Here is an 11,444-nt window from a genome sequence, read left to right as displayed (position 1 = left end):
GTTGGTTGAATTGAAAGTATAAAGTGCCTGTAAAACACAATCACAGAAAATAATGAAGTTGTTTTCTCCATTAACTGATATTTTTCCCGTGGGTAAGATACCATGCAGTTCTTATCATCATATCTTTTAGTGTCAGTTCTGGTGTAGAATGGAATCTATAGGAGATAGAAAGCCTTTACAATAAAATTTACTACTTTATACTCCTATGCCAGCCGACAAAAAGGTTCGTCTTGGTACTGTATTTCCACATTCCTTCATTGAAGAAAGTGTTAAGTTATACCTCAGAAAATAGATTCCTATGTCCCTTTGGGGCTGTGAAGATTTATTTGGACAAAACTGAAAACAATAGAAGGGTTACTAAACTGGTTTGTGGCGTTAGGAATTCCAACCATCTTCTCCAAGAATGCCATGTCATTTCTTATGAGTTGTGACAAGACTGCGTATAATTAGATCCAAGTCAAATGCAGGGCCTGAAAATTAAAGTTGGTAATACCAGAAGCCCAGTTTCTTCTTTTAATTTGCATACTGTATATTTCTTTAGTCTGTTTTACTTATAAAATTTCTGGGCATTGGGTTCTTTAGCAGCTTGGAAGAAGAAAGGTTCTTTGGTAGCTATGGGTGATGAAGTCAAATAAAAAATTCCCAAGTTTTGATCTAAGATATTAATTTTCTTTACAGATAATTACAGGGAGGTGGCTGATATCAAAATAACTTTAAACGTTAACAGTTACTGTTTTACTTTGTGAGAGCATTTTTAGGTTTGTGAATTCCATAACATCATTTAAGTTTTAGCCCTTTGAGCATTTTTAGTTTCATAATTTGCATTCTGAAAACAAGAGTTGTTACTATTACGGTTCACAGTGAATAACTGTTAAACTATTAAGGAAAGGAGAGTATTTATTTACAGTACTTTAGGCTGGGGCTATAATCTTCCTGAATCTTTCCTTCATTATCCTACCTCCATATCAAAGTTGAAGTCAGCAATATGAATCCAGAAGTTCATAGAAATTAAAAGAATTCTCATACTGTAATAAAATTAGCTATTTCTATACTCGCCAGGTGTTCATATACTGTACACGTCCTCCCAACGGACTACTGATGTCAAAAGGTTACAGAAGAAGTTTCAACTTCGGTATTGAAAGATAGAGGTATATGATCTATCCATGTGGAAGTACTGTATTGTCATGAACTGCCATATGATCTCAATACTAAACTGGAGGGGCTGGGTAATTATAAGAAAAAAAAGTGAAGTTTTTAGTTAATTAGTTAAGGGTAAACATCAACATTTATCCAGCTTTGCAATATAGAAATGAGTAATTTTATAATAAATAATTTTTCCGGTAGAGGAGTCACTTGCTTATATCCGCTACATTACACTGTAAAGATGTACGTACATCATCACTTCCAATCTAAACCAGACTTTTAACCCTTTTACCCCTAGGGTATTTGGAAATTTCCAACCCTTAACCCTTTTACCCCTGGGGTATTTGGAAATTTCCAACCCTTAACCCTTTTACCCCTGGGGTATTTGGAAATTTCCAACCCTTAACCCTTTTACCCCTGGGGTATTTGGAAATTTCCAACCCTTAACCCTTTTACCCCTGGGGTATTTGGAAATTTCCAACCCTTAACCCCCAGGGGGTTATTTTTTTCCAAGCACATTTTGCAGTATATTTTATTTAAATTGCTTTAACAGCCTTAATTTTTGTCATAGAGAGGTCAGGTTGGTCTTAGTCTCTTGGAAAATGCCTGAATTTTCTCAAAAAAATATAAAAAAATATGAAAAACTAATTTTTATAATATTTTTTTGCAAGGACGTACCAGTACAATCTGATAAGGTTTAGAAAATAACCTGTGCAATAAACATCATATATTTTTCATGTATAGACACTTATAACATTTAAGTACTGACTTGTGAATGCAGTTCATATTTTTATGTATTTTTACCATACTTGATGATAGCATGCATGCTGATTGCACTTGTAACTTATCACAGAGCAGAAGACCTCTTGGGATTGTAGCTTGGCAAAGAAAATGTACTTGTCTATTACAGGCAGCCACTACATTTGATAAATAGCTGACATTAAAATAAATTGAGAATCCTGATCATTTTATAATTATTAGTGTATATATACAGAACATTACATATTCTCTTCCCTAAGAACTATTATATAATATATATTGTAGTCTATATAAATATATACTGTAGGTTATATATATATTTCAGGTACATATCATTCCATTACAGAGGTCATAGCCACTGCAAACAATTTTGGAACAATACTTCTGACAGCTACCACTGCAAGGAACATGTAAGCACATTTAACAGCCTTGTTATGATTAATAATCATTCAATTAATGTGTGTAAAATAGAAATATTTGTGAAAATTATGATCATAATATTGGACTACCTTTTTAAAAGTAAATCATATCACATCACAGAGTATGATATACAGTTACTCTTTCTATTGCAGACAAATAATAAAGCTCTGAATTGTAAAGTAGCAGGCTTTTAAGCTGTGAATATGGCTTCATCTATGAGTAGTTAGTATAAATATCGGTAGACCATTAAAATTACCATCATATTTCATAAAAGGACTTGCATTTTAGCTTTAAAGAAAATAAACTAGTAAAGCTACTTTTGAAAATGTAGTTATCAGATGAACAATTATGAGATTTGAGTAAGAATGACTATTAAATTGAACAATTAAGACAATTACAATGGACTATATAGATATATATGTGAAATTGTACTACACTAACTGGGGTAGCAATAGTTGTGTTAGTTTAAATGTACAACCAAAGGATCTCCTCTTGAATCACTGTAATTCCTAAGATTTCACAGCATTGACCATTATAATTCCTCTAGTTTCAGCCTTGGTGGTAGCAGTATGCATATTCTATAAAATCTATTCATTACCAAAAGGAAACAACATACTTATCACTGCCAAGGCAAGTAATCCCTCACCAAAATATACACACTAAAAACTGTTATGTAGCCTTTACAGCATCAGTAATTGTACTTCAGGATATAGATAATGGGTCACAACTACCAAAAACTCAATACATAATAAACACATAATTTATATTGAAGAAATAAATATACATACAGTATAGAGAAAGAAAATGGCATGTGTTGAAATTTTCGTTTTCAAACTATCAGGGCATCGTGAACCTTGTGCTCTGTCATGCCATAAGAAATGGAAACCTAAAAAAAGATAGGGTATGATCAAGATAAGAAGTAAAGATCAAGGGACGCAAATGAAGAAAATGGTGTGACAACCTGTTGTTATAAGTATTTGTGCATTGAACCTTTGGCAGTGCAGTAAGGGTGGCACAAAGTGCCAAAAGGAAAACTTGGTTTAAGCTATAAATCATCTGAGAAAGATTATTATTCATAAATACAAATTGAAGCTTTGGCCCACTACCTATCATATCAGGTACAGAATAGATACAGTAAAACAAATATACATACAAAAGTAAAGGATAAAGATTAGACATAAATAGTTCTAACATAAACTGGAAAGAAAATATGGATTGGTGTAAAATTGCTTTGTTACTAAAGAAAGCAAAATTAGGGTATACCATATTTCTTGAAACTGCCAACAATTAAAACTGATAAAATTATGAAAGTAATATTCAATCAGGATTTAAAAATCTGAGACAGTTTAGAAAAAGAAAGACTAAAGTTCAAAAGAAATTAATTCAAAACATATTTACACTTAAGCTTTCAGATAAAAGTTGATTGTGAAACCTCAAATACAACCAAGCTTTGTACCTTCTTACACGTTACATCATTTCATTGCACAAAGCGATATACGATACAATACCTATATCAAAGATCTCTGAAAAGCATACCTCCTTAAAGGATGACTATAATTTTGTACTTCACATCAATTTGAATCCATAATAAGTGAAGCAATACTGTTAACCACAATGGACATATTTAACAAACCTGCAGATCTTTAATGCCATATTCACATGGTTATGCAGAATAAAGGGATTGAGGTGTCAAGCCAGTGCATTACAATTATGATGGTCGGCGTTTTAACTAAAAAGATAGCGCTCTCTACCTTAATAATTGGTATATGTATATATAAGAAACTAATAAAACCGTAGGAAAATAAATGAGAGTGCGTGGTGGGCATAAAGTTGTAAAATTTTTGGAAGCTCTCCGACTACTGAGAGAATTACAATAGACAAGTGAAACTACGTTCATCAGTCACTTGACGATTGATAATTAATCTTTAACTTTTAATGAAAGTAGATTCCTATATCAAGAGAAGTATGTACCCAATAATGAAAACATTACAGTAATATGCTTTTATCCTTGTATACAGCCAACAACCTGTAGTATTCTTATCAGTCTCATGACAGAAGTGGCCAGCTTTATATATTTCACGAAATGTAAAAACGAATCAAATGGCACGGTATATTGCTGGTGGGTGCTAATTCAACTAAGTGGGAGAGGGATCCCCTGTCAAAAACCCTTTATATGGAGTTAAAAGAGAAAGAGAAATATCCTTGGAAGGTAGCTGCTGGTATGGTCTGGAGGATGGTTGCTGACACTTGCCATCTTCAACACAGACTGTCTTATAAAAGTTGCCATCATTTAAAAAAAAAAAAATAGTTAAAACACCACAGCTTGAAGGATAGATATTATATTTCACTTTTCGATTTCTAAGAACTTTTCTTTTGCCTCATTTCCCTACAATGTTGGTTTCTGAGGCTGTTTAATTTCATTTTTATATGCCTTGTCAATTCTTTGACTTTACAGCTAATTTTATCAGAAATTTCTTTCAGTAATGTAGCACCTCGATCACTACTCATATAGGCATCACTTCCAACATTCTATAAATATTCTAGTTAGTTGAATATTTCAATTGATTAGATAATGTCTCCTCCATTTTCACATATTTAATACACAAACATTATCCTTCACCAGCAGCAAAGGTGATAATCAAAAAGATTGTTTATAAATCTAGATTAGTTCATATTTGCCCGAAAAGTGACAAGCCTTTTTTTGGCTTCTATGCCTGGCAGCATTATCGTTCCATACATAAAGTCAAACTACGGGCACTGTATGTGCCATCTTCAACTGCAGACACGGCAATTGGTGGTTTTGCCTGCTAAATTTTTCAATTACAGACAAAACCTTTCATGTACGGGGGCATTGCTCAACCATGTGGACAGGGCGTAAGACTCTGAGGACAACAAATCACAGCATCCAGATTCAAATATGATCTACAGATTGTCCTATTAACCTTAACTGATGAATGGCTTACGTACATTAAGTACATATAACTGGAGTATACAGTAAAAAAAATTTTCTCCATAGCAAGAAAGGCTTGAAAAATTTCTTTATTACTGAACCTCAACTCAAGACTATTAATCAAATGCCATCATGGCTAACCTTTTAAAATTTTTGAAAACATTACTTGAAGAAAATATACATAAATGCATGATTTACTCTCCACTTTCAAATTGATGACTTAAAAAAAAAAAAGGGAAAATACCAAGTAATAACAGATATGAGACTACTTTTAGTAAAAGTAGATGGATATTCTTACAACGACATCACTATTAAAAATAATAAAATAACATGATTATAGAATTGCCGTAAGAGAGATTGTATATAACAATATCATTACCAGATACAGCCCACAAAATGATTTTAACATTAATATAATAAAAATGACAAAACCATCATGTCTTGTAAAAGAATTACGCTTATAGAATACATGCTGCTTCAACTGGTACAATGAGCTAAAATGAGAATCACAAAGATAATACACAGTAAGATTAGTAAATCAAGAGCCCAGCAAAAGCCATTATTCATGGACTGGAAGAAGACTATGAATGAATTTGATTAAATCTCATATTAAGTACTGTAAATACAAACCTAATATTATGTACTGTATATACAAGCCTAATATTAAGTACTGTATATACAAACCTAATATTAAGTACTGTATATACGAAGATTTTCGTCAACAATTAATATAAATACTAAACACAGCCTAGACCTTTTAGAGTTTCAGGTGCTCTTTAACAGGAATCAAGTATATAAATCCTATGGATACCACAAAGGAGCCTTTTCCTAACCAGTCCTGAATTTTTATAAAATTTCAATCCCCATAGATTAATCCATCTGATGATTAGAAACGACTAGAGAAATAAAGGCACCAGTAATGACTTGGCACAATGATACATGCAGGACAAAGTAGCTCCGGAAATGTGACTCACAAAGCCAGTTTTATCATTTCACAAAATGATGTGTCCAACAAGTACATTAAAAGTTTAAAACATCCTGCTTCATCAACTATTTGCCATAGCCTGGATAGTAATAATACAGTATTGTATCGTAACACTTGCTTACAATGAAAAACTTCTACATTCTTGATATAAGTAGACTACACAGAATTAGTCATCTTGCAAACTTTCTCAAAATTTAACATGCCTAAAACAAAAAATTTAACATGCCTAAAACATAAAATCATGTTCAGGACATATTTTGCCATTCTAATGCATTCAAAATTACTTAGAAACTTGAATATGTATTACATAATAACCAAGTTTGCCATCTACTACACCAACAAAAAAGAAACTGCTTTCCATACATCCAAATCAACCAACTAATTTTCTGCTTCAAAAGGGCTTTCAAATCTCTCTTGCTACCATTACAAATAAATTAAGAAAAGTAATTGCACTATTAGTTAGCCTCTAAAAATAGCATTACCAGTTACATTATTATAAAAAGTTAAAAAGCAACTGCGAGGGGAAAAAACGTCGCAATCACATTAGAGGATGCAACGTAAATAAACAGTGCACGGCAGTTAACATATAACAGCGAATATTTTCCCATAAATACATTTCGCATTACAGTACAGGTAAAGAATTAACATTTTCATATTGCAACATTACCATTAAAGAGAAATGAAAAAAAAAAAAAAAAACATTTACCGTACAGTATCCTTTTTTAAGATAGATTCGTAAACTAATCATAAAAAATTATAAAATGCTTATAAAAAAAGAAGTAACCATTAGAGATCAGTCATTAAAACTAGACAGAACATAGTTGAACACAGAAATTGCATGAAATAAAGTTAAATGTAAAGAATTCTTCCCCTAACTGATATATCAAAATAATCTTGAACTGTACTAGAACAGTTACTGATACTTTAAAAAGCATGAAAGAACAACTCTTCTGCAATTTAAACTGACTATGAATCCACAGAGATTAACATCAATAAACTGCATTGTAACCATGGTAGGCAAGCCTCCACAACTATCCAGCAGAATGTTTTGTCATTGGAAAGGCTTAGTCTAACCAGACTCAACCACTATATATGGGAACTGGGAGTTAAGTTTTTCTCATAAACTGCAAATTGATATGGATTTGAAATCATTTCTTCAGTAGTACAGATACTTCACAGCAATATCTCTTTGTATTTATTTTACCAAAGAATAATAAAGCTGCTAATTATTGCTGACTAATCATGCACTATCTGAAAATGTGCACACAGTCTTACACCATGTAGAGGGGGGAAATCACCACCTATACACTTACTTCATTTTTATATTCCTCTGCATCAAGATTTATTCAATTTAAAGATTTAAGGGAAGGACTCCCCTGTTGAATAGCATATAATCATAGCACAGAAATACATTCTACTTGCAGATTTCCGCACCGTACATCAAAAATACAAACTAAAATATTCAACAAGCAATCAGCCTATTGCAGCAAGATATAAAATTCATAGAAAGGAACACAGCTATGAGTATGTAAAAAAAAAAAATGGAATTAACACAAAGGTGACATCTATAATTAATACTGTATAGGTGTTGTATTTGGGGTGCAAATACTGCCAAATAATGGAGCAATAACCCTGTTGTGTCAACAAAACGCGTGATGTTTTCTGATGTCTACAGTGTGTGGTGATTATTTTTTCTTATTCTGAAGAGGGTTTCTCTAAACAGCCATTTTTTTCCTAAATCCAAACTTCTGTCTCACAGGCAAGAATTCAGCTGTCCTCAAACCTGTTCCTCATTGAACCAAAAACCTTCAAGTAAACAAGAATTTAGTGACAAAATGCAACATCGATGTTCGACTGTTTCAAGTCAAAATACGACAGCAATATATAGCAGTTTTCTGTCGGAGCAATTGGAATGGTCAAGAGGGATACCTAAATTCTATATGGGCAGCAAAACAAATAACTCTGAATCAGTGTTTATAATGCCCACTGAGCTACACATTAAACAAATTTATGGAAGCTGATCAGAATCAAGAACTGGTCATTCCAAACTAGTGGGGCAAAACTCAAGATTGAGGCTATTGTCTAACATAATATAGTCAGGACAACATTTTCTTAGGCTCATAAGTTGTATTTGTTTCTACCTATTACAATGCATCTATTCCCCTTATCTCATACCAATGATAAATATCTAAACTGATTTAATCTTCACCTCTCAGGACATATTCCTAAAAGCAGCCCTTCAAAAATTAGGAAATTTTATTAAATGGTCTGCTCAAACTAATTCACTGTAATAAGTGTGAATGAATGGCTCTCAACACCTCACAATTCAAATGTATCCGGTTAATCGTTACCTGGTTGTAACGAGATGACCAAAGACAGTTTACTCATTCCCTTCATCATCACTAAAAACTCTAGCTAATAACCATGAGGAACCATGAGGAAGAATTAAAGTTGAAAATAACTGAGGTGATTGTTTTTTTTTTTTATTACTGGCAGTGTTATTTAGAAAAGAAGACTAAGAAGAAGTATGTGCCTAGTAAGCCAAAAGAAATGCACAAAAACAAAGTGTGGTTCCACTGTTGATTGTGCCATATAAGCCTTCCATTAAAAACAAATTCAAAAACTTTATTGTAAGGAAGACATTAAGCTTACAATTTGCTTTTTTATACACACAAAAAGTATTGGCTTACACCAACAACAGTGAATAAGCTACATAGTCTGGAATGTAAAGATACTGCCATACTTTTAAATTTAAAAATAGATGGTAAAAAGACAGACTTTTGAACATTATCACAAATATATAACAATACAGGGTATTGCACAAACAGTACACAATACCACCTTTATGCAAGGAAGTATAGCTTTAAGCTTGGCACAGAAATAAGAAGTTGTAGTGTGTGACATGGTTGATTTCCCACCTCTATAGAGACTATCCATAATAATAACCCCCTTAGTGGTAGGTTACAATAAATGGATTGGTCTACTGTTTCAAACATTTTAGATAAAACATGAAAAATATCTGCAGTTTTTAGTTATAAGACTATGGCTGTATATGTGTAGGAATAATAGAAAATTTATCATTCCTTAATTGTTATTAAAAATCCTAATGAATATTTAAATACTAATAAAAAAGAAAAGTTCCATATTCTTCTCTCACTAATCCAATACATTGGATAAAATAGACAAAGCATTGAAGACTATATCTTCAACATGCTGCATCTACCCACCCATATTCTATCAATTGGGAGTTCTCTACACTGTTAATGAATGGTTGACAGCCTTGTGTTTTCGTCAAGATTCGAAGAGTAAGCGTTGATAGTGCGGAGTCACATGCCAGGTTGGTAAATGCAAACCAAACTCCAATGCCACTAAAGAGGCAAATTCCCATTGCGTAAGGTCACGCCTGTTCAACCGGAATGTGCTTTCCGTTTTCTGTAGTGGAAGAGAAAATTAAAAGTGGAAGCATTTAATTTAAACATCATTAAAAGCTAGGTACAAAATAGTTACAGATGATATATAGATAACCAAAACATTCAGAACCAGACTTGTGAAACACAAAGCTAGTAAATTTTTGGCAAGCAATGTCATCTTCGGGAGTTGAAAGATATTAATCAAATATCTATAAAGTGGATTACAAAAAATTTTATGAGTACCAGTATAACACCAAGCCTGTCCTAAAAATCTATACCAGAATTAGTTCAGTATAAAAATGTCAATCTGCTTTTCAACATTTGTTTTTCAGACTGTCGTCTTTTCATATTTTTTTTTATAGCTGAAGTAAAAATAAAGTAAACTGTCCAAATAAAGTCTACTTTCTTTGCTTGAGCTAGAACATTAGAAAATAGACAATGTTAGACTTGTTTGCTCTCTTTCAAGAAGTTTAAATTTCTTTTACAGGAATGATGTCAAAATTATACTAAGACATTAACTTTCACGCTTGACGGTCACAAATCTTACCTTGCAGTTTTAACGCCTTGTTAATTGAATTATCTTTGGCTACTATTATTCATTAAACTCTTCTGACAATATTATGCAACAGATGAGTTTTATATCAGTAAGTTCATCTCTGCATTACAGAAGGTTTAAATGGGCCCAGGAATTAACCTTTCCTGAATGTGATGTATATCCATTCTATCCCTATTTCTACAGATTTAGGAAAAAAAAAGTAGCTTCCATTTTTTTCTTGAATTGTAGGTTGAACTGAGGGAAAATCAGCTGATTTCCTCATTTGTTTACAACTGGAGTGAATGTGGATGGAAGGGAATTTGCTGAGCATGTGTGACAAGTCGTCATTTGTTAGCATAAAAATTATAAGGTATTTTTTAAATAAATTTACAAGATTGATACATATGAGATATATACCAACTTAAATGTATATGGGATAAAATTAAGTATCGATTTGATAATGTTGTACTCACGTCTACATTTACTTTGCTGAAATAACTTGCGATGAGCTAGTGGAACACATTGTCAAAAGCGACACGATACAAACAATTGAGTTAAGTTGAGACTTTGTTTATACCAACAAGGTTTAAGGGAATCATAGGATATGTCATTCCATCTGCCTATATAATACAACATAATTCAAAAGCACTTGCTTTGGTAAAGGCAGCGATATTAGGATCCAGACTACCCACTCTGTGTTCTGCCTCACAATCTAGTTGTTTTATAGAACGACTAGGAATGCAGCATGCAAGGGTTTAGCAAAAGAAGGGTTTAAAGTAAAAATAATTAGAGAAATTGAGGTTCTGCAAGAGAATTTTGAATTTATAGTGTCGTGAACTTTCAGAACCTTTACTAAATAAACTGTGAAAATTAGACTCAACCAGGGAGTTGGGTTAGGTTGGAAAGGGGAGGAGTAGGAGTAGTCACTTTTGATGAGAAGATTAACTGGATTCTGAATATTAACAAAGGAAGTAGTAATGTCAAGAGCTAATAAAGCTCTAGTATTGGAAGTTGGCTGGTTATGTGAATTGAATAAATATGGAGGCATGTCATTATCGGTTTCATTTCCGCTACAACCAACTAGCTTAGTTTTCTTTGGCTTTTCCCGACCTAACAGCAAGCTCTCTTTACTGTTTTACACTGATAATTTGGTTGCCAGCAATTACAACATACTATCACAAGAGAGGCATCGCGTAGGTAAATTCTTTTCACGATACATCACAGGAATGTAGATAATGAATT

The 11,444-nt window shown here is 32.7% G+C and overlaps 1 protein-coding gene across 3 annotated transcripts in view; it reads right to left on the bottom strand.

Annotated features, from left to right (window-relative positions):
• Positions 1–1,855: 1,855 nt before the first annotated feature.
• The window catches only part of LOC137643870 (CDK5 and ABL1 enzyme substrate 2-like), a 46,626-nt gene continuing 37,037 nt past the window's right edge, over positions 1,856–11,444 (bottom strand). For all 3 annotated transcript variants that reach the window (XM_068376603.1, XM_068376605.1, XM_068376604.1), the window contains one exon: positions 1,856–9,689. In XM_068376603.1, the coding sequence (XP_068232704.1) occupies positions 9,549–9,689 (141 nt within the window). In that variant the 3' untranslated portion in view covers positions 1,856–9,548. The remainder of the gene's footprint in view (positions 9,690–11,444) is intronic.

Source organism: Palaemon carinicauda, chromosome 7 (genome assembly GCF_036898095.1).
Source record: "Palaemon carinicauda isolate YSFRI2023 chromosome 7, ASM3689809v2, whole genome shotgun sequence".
NCBI classification, from domain to species: Eukaryota; Metazoa; Arthropoda; class Malacostraca; order Decapoda; family Palaemonidae; genus Palaemon; species Palaemon carinicauda.
This window is presented reverse-complemented; position numbering and strand designations above follow the sequence as displayed.